The sequence below is a fragment of the Oryctolagus cuniculus genome, chromosome 3 (assembly GCF_051225735.1).
Source record: "Oryctolagus cuniculus isolate XC-2025 breed Fujian yellow rabbit chromosome 3, ASM5122573v1, whole genome shotgun sequence".
NCBI classification, from domain to species: Eukaryota; Metazoa; Chordata; class Mammalia; order Lagomorpha; family Leporidae; genus Oryctolagus; species Oryctolagus cuniculus.
Window position 1 is genome coordinate 76,169,560 of NC_142869.1, and position 20,095 is coordinate 76,189,654.

At 39.2% G+C, this 20,095-nt stretch overlaps 1 protein-coding gene across 6 annotated transcripts in view; it reads left to right on the top strand.

Annotated features, from left to right (window-relative positions):
• The window catches only part of LOC100349657 (sodium channel protein type 3 subunit alpha), a 118,672-nt gene that overhangs the window by 10,646 nt on the left and 87,931 nt on the right, over positions 1–20,095 (top strand). For 5 of the 6 annotated variants that reach the window (XM_051848557.3, XM_089329089.1, XM_089329087.1 and 2 more), the window contains exons 2-3: positions 6,525–6,722; positions 17,799–18,112. In XM_051848557.3, the coding sequence (XP_051704517.1) occupies positions 17,849–18,112 (264 nt within the window). In that variant the 5' untranslated portion in view covers positions 6,525–6,722; positions 17,799–17,848. The remainder of the gene's footprint in view (positions 1–6,524; positions 6,723–17,798; positions 18,113–20,095) is intronic. The other variant, XM_089329088.1, reaches the window with a different exon arrangement.

Here is a 20,095-nt window from a genome sequence, read left to right on the forward strand (position 1 = left end):
TGGTTGGGTGAAAAATGAAAAATCACATGGCAGCCAAAATTCACAACCTCCTAAATCATGCTGTGTTCCAGTGGAGTTTGCCACATGTCCTGATCTGAAGGCAATGATTAAATCTCTCCTGCTGCAGGCTAGCTAAATCCCGGACCTCTGTATTCGAAACCTCAACAGAGTGCAGATAACATGTAGACCACCATCTTGAAGTGATAGAAGTTGTACCTTAAGATCTTAGTTCTAAATTTCCCTCGGGTTGCCAAGTGAAAAAGGCAATCGACTCTCAACACTCAGTTGTGAAAACAGTGTGCTGTCATTTTGATTACAGTCAGTAAACAGTCTGTGTTTGCCTGGAAAGAAACTGCCTGAAGCACACAGCACCAGCCAGCAGCAGGAGAAATGTGGTTGAGGGCAGCTCAAAGGGCCCTCTGTTGGGGCTGATGTGAAGATGGGAATACAGATCAAGAGTTGGCAAGAGTGCAATTTGCTTTCTGTTTAAAATAGAAATCTTTCTGTAATTCTCTTACAGTCAGATGTAAATGTGGGTTTTGCTGCACCTTGTGCACACACACAATATTTGCGTAAGAACAAATTAGCTTTTTCACTATACTGTTTCTTGGCTCCAGATCCTGAGTTAAGGGCAAAAGCAACCATCTGACTAGGTAAAAATAGAAGAACTATTGATCCAGAGATACCCTGTTCCCCTTTCTAGAGAATCTAAAAATAGGAAATCGGCCCCCATTAATTCAAACACTTCTTTATGGATTTGATCATTTGTAAAAGGGTGATATAAAACAGAAAGGTATATAAGAGACAAGAACCTTCTGATAGAAATATAAAAGGAAACATATTTTAAATTTTTCTAGATGCCAGCATTAAAATAAAAAGTTAAATTAATTTCATTAAAGAGATATTGTATATAAACTAATATATTCAAAATATTATTTCAAAATTTGGCATCTAATCACTTTTTAAGTGCTCTATTCTTAACGTAGTAGATATCATATTCGATGGAACATTTCTTTTGGGTAACTGTGTTCAACAGATATTTAATAATTTCCTTCCTAATGTGGTAGGCAGTCAATAAGTCCTTAACCTCAAGTAACTTAAGAATAAAAATAGAAGCAATAAGACACCTCTTCAATAACAACAGAAGAGAGATTATTATAATGACTGTATGAATTTTAAAGACAATATGTGTGTGTTCCAGGAGTTCAGAGGAATTAAAAAAAATCACTTCTGACTTGAAATTGGGGTATGATGAGCCTTGGAGTATGCAAAGGATTTAATAGGCAATGACTTGTGGTGAATGTTATTTTAGGCTTAGAGAACACTCTTTAATGCCAGATACCAGAGACTGGAGACTTTCAGGAAATGGCAAATAGACCAGTTTGACTAAAGAAAAGCATATAGGATGAAGCTAGAGAAGTATATAGGTAAAATGTTATTTGATTGCTCTTCCCAAAGAAGCAAGTCATTGTATTCAGTAGGAACATTTACTAGTCATGTGTCTTTTTTTTTTTTCTTTTTGACAGGCAGAGTTAAACAGTGAGAGAGAGAGAGACAGAGAGAAAGGTCTTCCTTTTTCCGTTGGTTCACCCCCAAAATGGCCGCTATGGCCGGCACACTGCACCCATCCGAAGCCTGGAGCCAGGTGCTTCCTCCTGGTCTCCTATGCGGGTGCAGGGCCCAAGCACTTGGGCCATCCTCCACTGCCTTTCCGGGCCACAGCAGAGAACTGGCCTGGAAGAGGAGCAACCGGGACAGAATCCGGCACCCCAAATGGGACTAGAACCCAGGGTGCTGGCGCCACAGGCAGAGGATTAGCCAAGTGAGCTGCGGCGCCAGCCAACTAGTCATGTGCTGTTGCACAAGTTAATTATCCCCTCTTTTCTTTGCTGGAAAATGAGGAAACTGTGTTTCCAACTTCAATGTTTGCCATTTATTTTCATTATACAATTATGTTTAGTCCTGGAGAAAAGTGGTTCACTTACAGGAAGCATAGAATCATGCTTAAGTATCACTAAATCTTTTAAACAATAAACTTAGAGGGATTTGATTTTTATTTAATATACCCCACCTCTTTTTAAAAATGTCAAATGGCATTTTATTTTTTGATAAATCATTGTAAAAATAAAGACAAGGAAAATGGAGAAGATATATCAGATACCCCTTCCTCTTTTTAGAATGTACACTTAGCTCTGAGCCTCCTGGGCTCAGCATTTTTACAGTAAAGACAGACAGAAATCTCAGACTTGAGGTTTGCCTGGACCGTGCGGGTGTTCCCATGTGCTGCTAGGAGACTCTCTGGGGCACCTCAAGGTGTGGGTATAGGGCTTGCCTCCTCGACAGAGTTCCAGTAATTCATGTCATAATGATGATTTGAAGTCACATCCTGGCTAAGGATGACAAGTCTAAAACCAAGTGAGCAGGTTGCCCTGTTACAGAAACTGAGGAGGCAAACAGGATTCCCCTGCAGAGGGAGGCTGCTCCTTCTTCAGAGGGAGCACTGCCAGGCACATGCTGGGAAAGCCTGTGATTTTCTCAGTGAGCAGCTTTGGATCTGCTTCTGTCCTTGCCGATGCGCTGAGTAGGCAGAGTTTTACAGCTGGAAGCGTGACAGAAATGGTTCTGGAAAAATGCTGAAGTGAGTATATCATGTTGTCAGTGTAAAAACGGATAAGATGGATTAAAGGACTAAAAGTTGCATTTATGGCCCAAAATAATTAAAGGATAAGCTGAAGACACAAAATGATGCTAAAACAATGGAGCTGTAGTAGAAAAAATTAAAGCAACGGGGGCTGAAAGATCTTAAAACATAAATAAGCTGTCAGGATGAGGCAGGCATTGTAGCCCACAATGTTAAATTTGCACTTGGGATGCACTCTTGCCATAGTATGGTGTCTGGGTTCAAGTCTGGCCTTTGCTTCTGATTCAACTTCCAGCTAATGTGCCTGGGAAGCAGCAAATGATGACTCACGTAGCTGGGCCCCTGAAACCCACACTGAGGATGTGGATATGGTTCCTGGCTTCTGGCTTCGGACAGGTCCAGCCATGGCTGTTGCAGGCATTTAGGAAGTAAGCTAGCAGATAGAAGATCAGTCTCTCTTCTCTTGTTCTGTCTCTGTCTGTGGCTTTCTATCTCTGTCTCTCTCTATCACTCTTTTAAACTAAAAAAATTCCAGATAATGACATGAAAGAGAAGATAAATAAGTAAGCTACCTCTATAAAATGTAATTGTTGATGTTCATAGCCTCATTAATGACATTTTTAATAAGGAAAATGAAGAAATTTTAATTTTAAAAATAAAATTTATGAAAAATAAAATTAAAGCAGCTTGTCTACACTTCTGCAGCTGGTGACACTGCCCTTTGTGGGGTAAAACTACTATCATACTGTTGCGTTTCTACTTCCTTCTTTGTGAAATGAAAAATTTCCCCTAAATTTCTAAAATGCTGAAATTCTATTAAGAGAATTTCAAAGGCAGCCAAACTATTTTGAGAAGATCTCCAAGTTCAACACAAATGTTAAATCATAAGAAATCAACATTTATTTGTTTATTTGAAAGTCAGAGTTACACAGAGAGAGATGGAGATGCAGAGAGAGAGAGAGAGAGAGAGAGAGAGAGAGAGAGGTCTTCCATTCATTGGTTCACACCCAGATGGCCTTAATGGCCGGAGCCACACCGATCCAAAGCCAGGAGCCAGGAGCTTCTTCCAGGTCTCCCACATGGGTGTAGGAGTCCAAGGACTTGGGCCATCTTCTACTGCTTTCCCAGGCCATAGCAGAGAGCTGGATCGGAAGTGGAGCAGCCAGGACTCGAACCGGTGCCCATATGGGATGCTGGCATTGCAGGCTGCGGCTTTACCTGCTACACCACAGCACCGACCCCAAGAAATCAACTCTTCTAAACCATCTTATCTTTTAAAGGAAACTCACTGAGTTTTACTAATTTTAACCATTTGTAAAAAGCTCACCTGATTTAACCTTTTATGATCTTTGAAAAGTTACATTAAAGATCTGTTAGAAATGTTCCCTAGTCTTCCTTCAGCCATGTTCTAAGCAAACCTTCTTCCTTTAGTTTAGTTTTTGGAGAAAGTTTTGCTTTTTTGCACAACCTTTAGGAATTGTTTTGATTTTGATATTTTCTGCAGCAGAATAAAACCCATGTGATTCAATGTGCTCCCATTCCCCCCCTCAGCTTCTGGGTACATGAAAGCTAAGTTCTAGTCTTGATTGTACAAGCATTCACCTTATGTTCTTAATAATCTTGGCTCCTCCTTTTTGGGGTATTCTTTCTCAAATTATACTTACCGACCACATGATCCCTAGCTTGAGGAGCCTCTTAACAGTGGTGGTTCCTGAACATTGCCTCAGACCTCACTCTTTTAGAATATTCTGAGATGAATTCAGAAACCTGCATCTCTAACTAGCAGCCCAAGTTCTGCTGAAGTTCAGAAATGCTTTTTAAAAGTTCAGTGTTACATTATGTTATCCTCCAAAGTTTGGCCTACTTTTTCAAAGATGTGAAATAGATATTTTATTATGAAAAAATGCAAAAGTTTTAATTGGAGTGTGAGGCCATTTGCAGAAGTCACTGCTATTTCCAGTAGGTGCTTAGTGTTGAATGATGTCCCTCTCATTTGATTGATGTGACTGATTTTCTCCGATTTTTATGTCAGTGGTTTTTCACAAGTCTAGGGAGAGGAGAGAGAACTCATGCCAATCAGGAACTTCCAGGATGGTTTCTCCAACGCCACTCTCCTCGCATCCTTTACTTTCTATTCTTTCTTCCACATCTGCCCTCCTCATCTCACTCCCTCCTGTACCTCTATCAAACTCCCTTCATATATGTCAGAAATACATCAAATTTGAGGTTTTGGTTACTTTTCATGCCAGTTATATGCCAGTCTGGAGGCCAAAGTACTTAAATCTAGTTGCTCATGTGCTGTGAATAAAAAGGGAAGTAATATTTGTTAAACCTGTGGCTGTGAAGTAGAGGAAACTAACATTTTTTTCAGCAACTATTAATTTATTTAACAATCTAATGCTCAATTTCTGATGCATGGGGCTGTCTGATAAATATTAGTATTTTTGTCATTTTACAAAAAAATAATGAGTACTATGATTCCAGCTTTCCTGGAAAAATTATTTTAGACAAGCTACTTATGAGTAACTCTGCATATATGTTTTTATGTATATATAAGAGTGTTTCAAAAAGTTCATGGAAATGGTATTCAAGGTAAATTTTTTTTGGTGCAAAAAAATTTTGAAATCATGCATGCTAAGACCTTCAGAAATCTCACAGGAAATACATACTACAAAATATTATGTATGGAGCTCAAAGATTTTCCCCACAATGAGCATCTTTTAATTTCACTTTTCCACACACTTTTTGAAGTATCCTCAGAAATATATGCACAAGTACACACACACAAACATGTAAAATCAAATTTAATTCCCCAAGTCCCCTATCTTATTGAGTATAATCTCCATCAACATAATGGAAACAAAAAAAAATGGGCTATTTAAGTACAATGTTCAATGTCAATAGCTGGTGATTGCCAGAGTCATATCTGTTTTACCAAGGTGCAAGGAGTAAGAGAGGAGAGGCAGAAACCACATCAGGAAAACACTGGCCCACTTTGCTAACGTGACTGTAAGTCACTGAGAGCCATGGGCAGGTTTTATTACAGGTACAATGTGTGTATTGGTAGACTATGAAGAAAATACAGAAAGTCAGATTTCATTGGTTTTATCATCATAAATGGCAAATGGAAAGTTGTTGGTGAGAAACGATGATCAGTTTGGCTTTTAAGCATTGTGTAAGTCAATTTAAGTTTTAAATATCAATTACATATATTGTGTTTTGAAAAAATTATCTTGACTGAATTGTGCTAAGCCATTGCTAGTCTTATAGCTGAAAAGAGCATGAGGTCAGGTTGTGATAGCAGTTAATATTATATCTTGCTTTATCACGCTAGCTTCACCTTAGCCTGACTAAATGTACTCTTGGAAGTCATTGAATAAGATTTATTTCCCCTTATGTTAACAAACCAATCAATTCAGATTTTCACTGGAGAGGAAAAGTATCTAGAAAAGGAAGTAGAATAATGACCCACCACACCAACGCAGAGCACATGTTCCACTAGTCTTTGTGTCTGAGGTATCTATGGAATAAAATCAAAGGGCAAGAATTAAAGAGGGGAGAGGCAAGGGGGTCGGAGGTGCAGAACTCCAGAGTTCCAGCATGCCTTCAGAAAGTAACTGAATCAAGGCTGCTAAAGAAGTAGGGAGAGCCCCCATCCTTACCCTAGGACCTCGGTAGTGGTTCCTGGACCCAGCCTTCCCACAGCATGCAGGGACATAGTTATTATAAGGGTCAAATACCCTGCTTTGCACCAACTCTGCTTTCTTAGTCTAGAGCTATCAGTAAACAAAGTACTAAAACCCAGATCCAGAGCCCAAACACCCACTGTATTCCAAGTCAGAAGATATTGGGCCAACTTTACCTGTGTTTTCTTTCTGCACAGATCATGGAGCAAGAAAGCTGAAGTCAAGTCCCACACACAGAGCTTGTAAGTGATGCGATTTCTGTCAAGGATCCATGTTGAGTGGCTTACTGGAAAAAACCTACAGAGTCTCTTCTAGGGCTATTATAAGGACAAATGAGAGAATTCTCAAGAAGGGGCCTGGCACTTTTCCGGAAAAAGGTGTTGTGATTATCTAAGGTACATAAACTACTCTTTGGTTATACATTTGTGTTTGTGAAAAGCAAACTAAAATCTCGACTAACTAGCAAGGACAGCTGTGTCGGGAGAAAAAGAAAGCTGAGTGATTTCCCTCTCCCCGTACCAGTGTATTCCTCCAAAGGGCAAACATGTAGGTAGAGACAAAGCAGAGACGACCTCAGGGAGTGGAGTGGCTCCAAATGCTATTGATGTAAGAAAGAGAGATTAACCCAGCTTTTTTAAAGACTGCCGTCCATCCTGTGTATTTAGTAAGTTACCTATGACTGTATTTACTTTGTGTTTTATAATATTTATTTGGTAATCGGATCCATAGCTCACCTATTTGAATGGAGTAAAGGATGTCCAAATATGTGGTTATTATTGGGTTGTGAGCTGGCTTCTGCGCTGGCCACAGTTTTGAACTGAGGAGTGCTTATTTATTCGGTGTATCAGCTGCAACTAACTAGAAAAGCTGTCTAAAATTATAATGGTCAAGAAAGATGTTTATTGAACGTAACAAGCAGTGCAGAGGTTGTTCGGGTCCAAGAGCTGTGCGATCCATCAAGGGCCCAGGGGTAAATTTGTCTCTGTGATCCACCACTCTCAGTGTGTCAGCTTTGCCTTCAGAATGGCATCTCTTCTGTTTGTGGGTTGGCAAAGTAGTGCCACATAAACATCTCCCAATGTAGAAAGGTCCAGAGGACAGAAGATATTGTCTCCTCCTCTGACTCCTCCAAAGGAGTGAAGAAACCTATTTCAAAAGGTACTTGCAAGACTTGCTGTCACCTTTCATTGGCCAGAAATGTTTCAGATATCTGTTCCTTGCGCAGTGATTGGCAATGGGCTTGGAGGTGGTATCTTGAGTGGAATGGATGCTGGGGACTCAAAGACACGATTTACTTCAGTTTGTACACATACAGCAGAGAAATTCAGGAGCTAATAAAATCAGTGATGCTGCTTTGTCCACTGTTGTGTTGTTTAATTGTTGTTATTAGTTTTTTCTTAGAGCTTATAGCAGACTGATAAGGACAAGGTCACAGAAGATAATCAGTCCCTGAAAGCAGCTGTTTCCATGATAATTGTTCTGAAGACAGAGATGCACTTGTGTTTTCTTAGTTGGCTATTTTTTCCCAAAGGCATTACATGACATGAGTACTAGTAGAGAAAGGCAGCAAGCATTATTCTTAAACAAGTGGAAAATAAATAATATTCATGTGTTGCCAATCTTGGCAAATAGGAAGGGGCCAGTGGTAAAGAAAATCCACAGTGATGTCTTTGCTAGAGTACTTTCTTGATTGACTTATTCCAATAGTAATGCTCAGTTCCTTGAGAATATGCCAAGAGCAAATGATACATAGTAGGCTCTTAAATCACCCCAGAGTGCTTAAAATACACACACACACACACACACACACACTGGGTATAGGTTTTATGTTTGCTACTAACTCATTCTTGTTTGCTTTATCTTTGACATTGTAATAAAGGTGAGACTTCTTTTACTATATTTCTCACTATATTCCTAAGGTTATACCACCCTACTCTTATTATAGGGCTTTATGCAATATGAATTATCGATAAAGTACCTGAATTACCCTATTTTCATTTCAGAAAACATGAACTAAGACTCTTTTGATCTCATAAGCTTAGGAATCCAGGGACTTTTTTTTCTTGAACTATCTAGGTTTAATTCCTGGCTCTGTGCCTTATTACTTTTGTAAAACGTAGACAAATTATCTAACTTACCACCCAAGTTTCTTGACACATAAAATGAGAATAATAATAGTACCAACCCCATAGAATTATGATGGTGAATAAGTGAGCTAAAATGCATAAATTACATCATGGTAGCAGAGACATACTAATCATCAAATGGATCTTTATTAGTTTTGCTTAATCCTAAAAACCAGCTGGTTAGCAAAGCACAGCAATCAGGTATTATTTCAAAATGCTTTAGATATGAAAAACACTTTTGACACTACTTTGGAGTATGTTGAATTGTGTGCTTCTTTTATCTTTATAATGTCCTGGATGTTCTCTGTATGATTTTGATAAAATATTATGCTGTTCTCACATATGCCAAATGAGGAAATGTGGCAAATACTAGACAGTCATTAGCCCTAAAGGAAAATTCACTTGGAAAAGGATAATTTTCTCCAACAGGAAGATAAGCGGTCCTAATCTTATGTTTTAGATTACTCCCTCCTATAGCAATCTCTTATTGATGCTAAGAAAACACAGGATCTTTGCCTTGGAATTAGACCCAGCCTTTCCCAACAAATCACTGTTGGCGTCAAGGACATGAAAGTGAATTGTGGATTTTCCCCCGATATCTCAAGTTGTGTGACACAGAGAAATTTCCAGCCTTGAAAGTGGTAAATTTACAGGCTTCTGAAGTAATTTTGTTTCCAAAAGAACAGATGAGAACTCATCGATTTTGTCTGCAACATAATTAAAAAAATCCTAAGCAGGGGAGAGGGAGAGGAAGAGAGGTGATAGAATAAAGTGAGAGAGCACTAATGCCAGCTGCTGATAGAACAGCACAGTTCACCAAACTGCTATTCTAGAAACTGGGCAAGATTAGAACTCATGGGCCATGTGACTAATGGAAAAATATGTTCCTCGGTAATGCTACAGCATATTCAAAATGTCAACTATGCCATTTTCCTGAGATTCTGAGTCATTAATAAATATTAATTTTGGACTCATTGTATTGGTTAGCATCACACACTTTCATCAGCTTATGTTTCTATGATCTCACATTGATATGTGAGCCTGGGACACTGAATGGAGCAATACAAATCTTTTCTAAGTTATTTTTACACAATTTAGATCTTCAAAATAAATTACAAGATAATAAGATTCAAGACAGAGATATAAAGTATAATACAGAAAACCAGTGAAGCATTGAGTATGTGGAAAATGTTTTGCCCAAGAGCAAAAATTTGTGATTCTGAGAAGACTACCTCACTGGAGATTACTTAGCTTCTTTGCATCTCTTCTTAATTTATTCTATTGGCAGAGTATGGGACTAATTGTCAAAGTCAATAAATGTCTTCTAGCTAGCATCTTGGAAATTCCTCTTTTGGCATCTAGGTAGTCATTTTGATGTCATTGTCGAGCATTCCCCCTGTTTCCCATCCTTAAAGATTGACAGTCACGTGATGGCTGCCTCTTCATCTTTACACTGCTCTCACCATCAGGAAATGCCATACAAATTCTCAGCTTCAGCTTAAGCCAATGAGTCCTTAACCAACATTGCCCCATCCCTCACAGTCTCAGACCCCTATTTTAACAACAAACTCAGATGTCCCATTGGCATCTCATACTAGACAGGTCTCAAATAGACTTTATTAAGGGACTTTTCTCCACTTCTCTGTTGGGTTAAAGTCAACGTGTAGCTTAAGCCAGAAACCTAAGAATGAACTCTGAAACTCTTACTCACTCCTCATATGAAGTCAGGCACAAAATCTCATTGATTTTTCTCTCTGTGACTTAAACACTTGCTTCTGGCTGCAGTTCTGCTCGCTCATTTATTGTTGCCTGTGTTGCCCCTTAGGTACATTTCCTCATTTAAATTTCTCAGTAAGTCTGTGAAGTCTCTACCGTCATTGCTATGATTATCTCCACACAGAACTTGACGATTATAAAGAAAACAAAAACCTACTAGAACTTAACAGAGCCACAATTTGAGTCATAGTCCAACCGCCAAGGTCATGCATTGTAGGATGTAGTCAGATCTTCTCTGCTTTCAATCAGCTGTTTTCTTCTAGGGAACTTGCTCTTTTTTTCTTTTTTAAAGATGTATTTATTTATTTGAAAGTCAGAGTTACACAGAGAGAGGAGAGGCAGAGAGAGAGAGAGAGAGAGAGAGAGAGAGAGGGAGAGAGAGAGAGAGAAAGAGGTCTTCTGTCTGATGGTTCACTCTCCAGATGGCTGCAATGGCTGGAGCTGTGCCGAACCGAAACCAGGAGCCAGGAGCTTCTTCCAGGTCTCCCATGCGGGTGCAGGGGCCCAAGGACTTGGGCCATCATCTACTGTTTTCTCAGGCCATAGCAGAGAGCTGGATGAGAAGAAGAGCAGCCGGGACTAGAACCGGCGCCCATATGAGATGCCGCTGCTTCAGGTCAGGGCGTTAACCTGCTGTGCCACAGTGCCAGCCCCCAGGGCACTTGCTCTTAAAGTGTAGATTTTAGATGACCAGGGGTGCCTGAAGTCGTTTTGAGAGGATGGTTATGAAGTCTGAAATGTTTTTCTAGGATGCCTTTTGCATTTTGCACTGTTTAGGCATTTGCTCTGAGAGTGTAAAAGTCATGGCACTAAAAGTGCTAAAACCTTAGCAGGAGTCAAGATCATAGCATCAAACAGTAGGAGTTGCCCTTGTTTTCTTCTCATCCTTATTAAAAAAAAAAAAAAAAAAAAACAGTGCCAGTTAATATGAGAATTCTCTGAGGAGGCAGTACATGTTAACTTTGTTAAATCTCAACCCTAAAGAACATGTATTTTTAATATTCTGTCCAGTGAAATGGAAAAAATACTGAATGTATTTCTGCTACATCCTGAAGCAGAGTGCTTGTATCTAGGAAAAGTGCTTGTGTGATTGATTATTTGAGTCAGAAGCTGAATAAATCAATTTTTTTCATGGAACACCGTTTTCACTTGAAAGAATAGCCAACAAACTATGGTGATTCAGATAGGTATTTGGCACATTTTTTTTTTTTATCAAAATTGAACAAAGAAAAAGCCTGTCACTGCAGGAAAAGCAAATGACAGCATTTGTTGTCAGTGTTAAAATTGGAGCTTTCAAGTGGAAATTGGAATTTTGGAAAACTTTTACCTGCCACTGGAAGCTTGACAGCTTCCCAGTGCATGGTTGCTTTTCACATGACACTACTGGTGAGATTAACAAATGGGATTTTAAGGTGTTACATAATGAAATTTGTCAAAATTCAGAAGATAAGCATAACAATGTGTTGATATTTTCCAGACAATCCATGTGTGATGGTACAAAATCATGTGTGATTAGTTATAAGATCCATTCAAAGGGCATTCATGTGGTCTCAGATTCCACACTGAAATTAATCTAAAAACTATCATTTGTAGAATTTTTATGTCATTTTTAAGAATAGTCTCAATTACCTGGAAATACAGCTAATCGGTTTTCAAACTGCACACATATATGATGATTTTCTTCGTATATTTCAATCAAAAGAAAATATTGTAGTCAGAGTTAAGATGCCACTTAAAATGTCTGTCTTCCATATTGCAAAGCCTGAGTTTGAGTCCTGGCTCTGCTTCTGATCACAGCTCCCTGCTAATGTGCACTCCAGTAGGCAGCAGGTGATGGATGGCTAAATCACTTTGATAATTGTTAACACCATGGAGAACCCAGATTCTGTTCCTTGCTGCCGGCTTTGTCTTGGGCCAGCCCCAGTTGTTGCAGGAATTTGGGGTAGTGAACCATTGGATGGGAGATCTCTTTCTATCCAACTTATTCTCTTTCTCTGTGTTTTTATGTTTTAAAAACTTGAAAATACAATCAAAAAACCCCAAGAAATGAGATTGGGTAGAGACATAATTATGAGAATCAAGCAGTGTTCTCTTAAGCCACACAGTAAAGAGATTTGTCTACATTTAAAACAAATGAATTATTTTCACTTGGGATATAATAGTTAATTTAAATTAAAAATCTGTTGTTTATATAAACATGTAATGACTATGATGGTTAACAAAAAATCATTACACTTTGTATTTTAATTTTTTAATATGGTAAGTATGGAAATATAGTTTCCCCATAACCTAAAACACCATGGATTTCTCAGTAACTTCACAGTATAAAGGGATCCTGAAAGCAAAACATTTCAAAGTATTGCTATGGAGTCCATCTCTGCCTATCCAATCCATACTGCCACCAGCTTTCTAACCTTCAAATTGATCATGTCAGTCCTCAGGCCGGGCTTACCTTAGTGTGTTGCACAAGGTAGTTGCTGGTCTATCCTGCCTAATTTTCCAGGCTTATCTTACACCACTGTCTTTTGGGCAGGTTGGTGGCTAGCCATGATGAACTTCTTAATGTGCTCAACTCCTCCCAAACTCTCCATATCTTTCATTAAATGGACACTATGAGAAACAGTAACTTGGCTGGCGCCATGGCTCACTACGCTAATCCTCTGCCTGTGGCCTTGCACCCTGGGTTCTAGCCCCGGTCGGGGCGCCGGATTCTGTCCCGGTTGCTCCTCTTCCAGGCCAGCTCTCTGCTGTGGCCCAGGAGGGCAGTGGAGGATGGCCCAAGTGCTTGGGCCCTGCACCTACATGGGAGACCGGGAGGAAGCACCTGGCTCCTGGCTTTGGATCAGCACGGCGCGCCAGCCGTAGCAGTCATTTTAGGGTGAACCGGCAGAAGGAAGACCTTTCTCTCTGTCTCTCTCTCTCACAGTCTAACTCTGCCTGTCAAAAAAAAAGAGAAACAGTGACTTCATCAGCCCTTGTTCTGACTGTGGATAAACAACTTAATACTTTATCCCTTTTAGTATTTTTTTTTTGTTCTACTTAATACCATTGGTTGAACTCTTTAATTAACGCACAATTATTCTTAGGTGTTTAAATTTAACTGAAAAGTGATCCCTGTTACCTAACAATCTTATCGAAACAATGACAACCAACAACCCCCTGTGAAATCCCAACTCATCTGTGAAATCTTTACCAATATTTCCTCCTCAGGGAAATGTTCTTACCATACCTCTCCCTCGTTTCCCTGGCAGAATAACTTGATCTCCTTTGTGAATTTCAGATAATAATCAACTGTATGCAATCACATTATAATTTCTTATGTAAATATGTCTATCCCATTACACTGCCAACTCCTTGAAGAAAGGGACCATCCTTGTCTCGTCTAAGTAGAAGGTTGATACACAATAATCCTGCAATAAATATTTCCTGGACAAATGATCCCTAGTCTCATTCCAAGTCAGAACTTTGGTTACCCATTCCTATAATAGTAGAGATTGAACTGCAATCTTTATTTATTAACAGAAGAATGCATTTTCTCTACTCATACACAAACATTCCCAGCAGCTCTTTGATGCTGAATCAAAGAGATCATCTCCCCAGCTATTTATCTTATCTTTTTTGTCCTTGCAAAGATAGATCTGTAGAAAATTTGGCATATTAAATTTGATGTATTTCAATAAATTTTAATGCACATATATTCATTAATAATACATATTCCACACCAAGGCATCAGTAAGAATTAATTTTTAAAGCCTGCTCTCATATGAATATAAAGTTATATAACAGCTCTGTATAATAAGCTCACAAAGAATAAGAAAGAAGAGGGGAAAAATCAAGAGAATTGTCAAAGAGCTATGAGATGTTTCTAAACAACAAGTAGCTGGGGTCACAAGGGACTCTGCTCACTGAATTGTTTAATGTCCCAGCCTATCCAAATATTGGGCAAACCCTAACTCTCCGTGTAGGGAGAAACGGAAAGCCTGGAATCAGCTTGTCCTCTCAGTGTTTAGACAAGAGGGTGAGGATTTTTTTTCTTAAATATTTATTTATATATTTATTTTGAACGTCATCATTACAGAGAGAGGGGGACAGACAAAGATGTATCTTCCATCCACTGATTCAGTCCCCAAGTGGCCAAAATTGTCAGCTCTGGGCCAGGCCAAAACCAGGAGCCAGGAGCTTCATTCTGGTCTTGCACATGGGCGCAGGAGCACAAACACTTGGGCCATCTTCTGCTGCCTTTTCCAGGCCATGGGCAGGGAGCTGGATCAGAAGTGGAGCATACAGGGCTCAAACCAGCACCCAAGGGTGCTAATTTTTAAAGAACTTTTAAAAAATTCCTTTTGACCAAAATTTAAATTCTTTATTCCATCCCTTGATAAGTGAATAAGAATGAAAAGGATGATGAATTTGCTAATAAATATTCATTATTTGGTGATAGCACCCTGTTCCATGTCACCTCAGAGAAAAAATAGAATAATCTACAAAGATTATTTAGATAATTCCTCGTGAGATGTTCTGATTTTATTTTGTAAGCCTAAGAATTAGACTATATTTAAGTGAATTATAAGTATGGCTAATCATTTCTCTGTGGCAAAGTATTTTGATGAAACTTGAGTTGAGGAAGATTGAAAAGCAAAGGAAAATTATAAGAATGGACCTAGTTATAACCTAGACCTTCAGTTCTAATATCAGACCATATTTCATTTCAGTATCCATGAAGGCATAAAAATGTGGGAAACTTAAGGTTTATCCACCAAAGCAACCCTTTATTCCCCCTTCTAAAAAAAACAACCCTGTTTCACAGAATTTCCTTAAGATCCATTTGTCACTATGTTTCATTTTCACTTGGCACTTGGGGGAGAGCCATTGCCATTCAGTTCATGACAGGTGATGTGAGATGGTTGGATTACACATCTCTGGATATTTAAACTTGCAGAAAATGTTCAAACGCATCTTGCACTCAAATATGAAAGGTGTTATTATTCCACATGGCTACATGGACTGTGTGGCTATTAAAGTGAACATAAGATGGCTGAAAACATTTGTACTATTTTGTGAATTTAGTAGGCATGAAACAAAGGATTAAGTGATTTTTGAACAAAATAGAATGATATCCAAACAGCCTGAATCATGTACCACTTTCTGGAGGAAAACAATTCCACAAAACAGTCCCTTTTTTTCAGAATTAGTAGGGAAAACATGATAACTTGTTGATAGTTCTGATATTTTATAACTTATTGAGAATATATATTCATGATAGCAAAAATTATAATGGCAATGTTATATTATAAACACCAATTCAAAGAAAAGACATGGCCATTATCAAAAACACATTTGTGCCTTTGGAACAAATCTGGAAACTTATCACTCAGCTGTAAATTTAAAAAACAGATAAGGACCTGTGTTGTTTTTTGTATATTACTAAAAGTTCCAGAGTTTCTCACTTTCTGTAAGCTCGGCATATCCAGGCAGCGCACTTCCACGCTTTCCAAGGCCATTTAGGGATAAACCACTGTGGAAACTGGAACAAATGCAGGGGCAGTACGAATGATGGTTGATGGAGGAGGAGATGTCACTGATGGCTTTGATTCCGTAGTTGTAGATTTGTCTACAATGTGACTAATGCACTCATTTTACTTTTTTGTTGTCATTCTTTCTTTTTTCTTCTTCTTCTTTTTTTTTTTTTTTTTTTTTTTTTTTTTTTTTTTTTTTTTTGACAGGCAGAGTGGACAGTGAGAGAGAGAGACAGAGAGAAAGGTCTTCCTTTGCCATTGGTTCACCCTCCAATGGCCGCCGCGGCCGGCGCGCTGCGGCCGGCGCACCGCGCTGATCCGATGGCAGGAGCCAGGAGCCAGGTGCTCTTCCTGGTCTCCCATGGGGTGCAGGGCCCAAGCACTTGGGCCATCCTCCACTGCACTCCCTGGCCACAGCAGAGGGCTGGCCTGGAAGAGGGGCAACCGGGACAGAATCCGGCACCCCCACCGGAACTAGAACCCGGTGTGCCGGCGCCGCTAGGCGGAGGATTAGCCTAGTGAGCCGCGGCGCCGGCCCATTCTTTCTTTTTTCAATGTTGATTTTATAAATGTGAATTTTGCAATAATGCAAAAATAAGATAATTGCTACTTAAGTTTCAAAATTCATGTAGCTGAATTCCTGTATTTTTTTAACCATTCCTTCATATTTAGGACAGATTCTTTCTTTCTCTTTTTGAAGAATTGAGTAAGACCAGTTTACTATTCTGCCTTCACGCCTTTCCTGTCCCAGCTAGGTGATGGGCAGGTGTGAGTGGGTCCATGTGCTCTCCACATCCCAATGCATAGATGAACTGTGGTCAGCTGTGGTTCTAGTCAATCAAGCACCAGAACTACACTGAAGAGTTTATAGAGAACTGATTAGAATTCTAAGGAAAGTTGAGTCCATAACTGGGGAGAAAGGCTGAAGGAAATGAAGATAATTCTATTACAATACTTGACACTTACATTGTCTTTACTACTAATTCCAGTGCTATTCTTGATTTTAACACGTATTAGCCCATTTATTCCTTAAAATAAATCAGAAGTTAATCCTCCTATTATCTGAATTTTATAGATGAAGAATGAAGCAATGAGGGGTTATGTTCTCCCAGACCAAACAAACCGTAAGTGGCAGAGCCAGGGTTCAGAACGGTGGAAGTCACCCCACAGTTCAGTCTTTTAACCACTACAGAACCTGGATGCTTCAGAAAGAAGATAAAAGTCGTCTTTCAATAATTGAAGGACAGTAAACAGCAGAAGGAAATAAACATATTATGCCTTGTCTTAGAAGGAGACAAAGTAAAAAGCTGAAAGGAAGCAGTTCTGCTTGGTAAAATAAAGGAGAATCCTATCAAAGATGGATATATTTTTCTGGAGACTCAAAAGTCTCAGAAAAGACTTTTTATTGTTTTTATTTTATGTTTTAAGTTAAGAAATAAAGTTGTATATGTACCATGTACAATATGATGTTCTGAAGTATATTTACATTGTGGAAGGCTATATTTAGCTGATTGACATCCAGAGTAGATTTTTGATAAATTTATAAAGTTGGCTTATTGAAGATGTGACTAATGATGTTCTCATTTGTAGCACAAACTATGGAAAGCATGGCTACATGATTACAAGTATAAATAAGTATTTTTGAAAGTTAAGTAATATTTTTGGGGGCCAACATTGTGACATAGCAGGTAAAGCTGCTGCCAGCGATGCTGACATCCCTGTTTCAAGTCCCATCTGCTTCACTTCTTATTCAACTCTCTGCTAATGGCCTAAGGAAAGCAGTGAAAGATGGCCCAAGTGACTGAGCCCCTGCCACCCATGTGGGAAACCTGGATGAAGCTTCTGGCTCCCGGCTTTGGCCCAGCCCAGAGCTGGAGGTTGTGACCACTTGGGGAGTGATTCAGTGGATGGACTCTCTCGCTCTCTTGCTCTCTCTCTCTCTCTCTCTCTCTCTAATTCTGACTTTCAAATAAATCTTTTTAAAAATAACATTTTGCTTGACTTTTCTAATTCCTTTGTTTCCTAATTCTCATTTGTCTGTTATTTTATGCAGGCAATTCTTATGCAAGAAGCTAAACGTAATTAAATGTGCAGGATGAAAAGATGGCACAGACACTGTTGGTACCCCCAGGACCTGAAAGCTTCCGCCTTTTTACTAGAGAATCCCTTGCTGCTATCGAAAAGCGTGCTGCAGAAGAGAAAGCCAAGAAGCCCAAAAAAGAGCAAGACAATGATGATGAGAACAAACCAAAGCCAAATAGTGACTTGGAAGCTGGAAAGAACCTTCCATTTATTTATGGAGACATTCCTCCAGAGATGGTGTCGGAGCCCCTGGAGGACCTGGACTCCTACTATATCAATAAGAAAGTAAGTGTTGACTTCATATTTCCAATAAGTTCTTTATAAACAAATTTAATGTACTTCTTTGTGAATTGTATATACATATATATAAACATATATGTATACTGTGCCACATTTTTTCCTGTTAAAATTTCATAATTTTCTTTACTTCCATCTGTTTTTCTATTTGTTCTGTTTTGTTTTTTGATAGGCAGAGTGGACAGTGAGAGAGAGAGAGACAGGTCTTCCTTTGCCGTTGGTTCACCCTCCAATGGCCGCCACAGCCGGCGCACCACGCTGATCCGATGGCAGGAGCCAGGTGCTTCTCCTGGTCTCCCATGGGGTGCAGGGCCCAAGCACTTGGGCCATCCTCCACTGCACTCCCTGGCCACAGCAGAGAGCTGGCCTGGAAGAGGGGCAACTGGGACAGAATCCGGCGCCCCATCCGGGACTAGAACCCGGTGTGCCGGCGCTGCAGGCGGAGGATTAGCCTATTGAGCCGCGGCGCCGGCCTTCCATCTGTTTTTAAGCATGGTAAAATAAAAGAACCATCTATAAGAAATGAAAATTTGTCTATAGTAAGGATATGAGTAGATAGAAGAGTTTTACAATTTCACAGTAGTTGAGATAGAATTAAAATTGGCATTAGCAAAGCTAAGTGTCTTTTATTGCTGACTTATTTAAGTACATGATAGACAATAGAATTATAACTATGCCTAAAAGAAGTTACGAGCAGAAGATACTCTTCTTATTTTTTAGTTCTTGTTTGGTTTGAAATTTCTTCACAGTAATTTGTATTCCAGAGGGCATAATCTACTTATCATGCTTCTGTGGGCAGATACTACTTAGAGAAGCATGGTCACTCCAATTTACATTTGTTTTCTTGTATACTGTCCTGAAATATGATTAGGAACTTCTCCTAACTACTTAGTTTATGTCAAGCTAGATTTGGAAACAACTACACATATTTAAAACTTCAATCTGAGGAAACAAATGATTAAAGAAGATTAGAAGATGGGAAAAAGCTTCCAAGTTTTCTCCATCTATACTTGATTTAAATCAAGTTATGATTGTGTCTTTCTTATGCTAAAATAACACCATAATTTTATCAGAATTAAAACTCATTTCTGTAGTTAAACCAGCTAGGTAATATTTTATAGGGAATATATATACATATATTTTTATTTGACAGATAGAGTTAGACAGTGAGAGAGACAGAAAGAAAGGTCTTCCTTCCATTGGTTCACCCCCCAAATGGCTGCTATGGCCAGAGCTACACCGATCCGAAGCCAGGAGCCAGGTGCTTCTCCCTAGTTGCCCATGTGGGTGCAGGGGCCCAAGCGCTTGGGCCATCCTCCATTGCCTTCCCGGGCCAAAGCAGAGAGCTGGACTGGAAGAGGAGCAACCAGGACTAGAACCCAGAGCCCATATGGGATTCCAGCGCCACAGGCAGAGGATTAACCAAGTGAGCCATGGCGCTGGCCCTATAGGAAACATTTTTAAATGAATGATAGACTCTACCCTTCCTAGTTTGGTATGTTGACATCTGATAGCTACACTTATGTTTTATAATTGCAATGGCTGAAGAAATCACACTGTATAATCAGCATACAGCTCAACTCTCTCAGATCAGTGAGACCAATGGAAATGACTTCCATTAGTGTGGAAGGAGCCCTGCCGATCTGAAGGAATGCTTCTCACACTTGCATGTACTTACATATCACCTGAGGATCTTACCAAGATGAAGGTTCTGATTCCATAAGTCAGCTTGCTGCCAGAGATCCTGGATTTTTTACAAACTTTCAGTGATAGCCATCTTTCTAGTACGTGAGCTGTACTGAATAGAAAACTTTAGAATGTTTTACTTGAAGTCATAAAAGCAAATTAAAATCATTAAACAATTTCTTCTTTTTTTCTTTTTAATTATTTTAATGATATGTGGCATTCAATACATATTAACTTGTTAATAATTTATCTTATTGCTTTACCATAAAATAGATTATTTTTGAA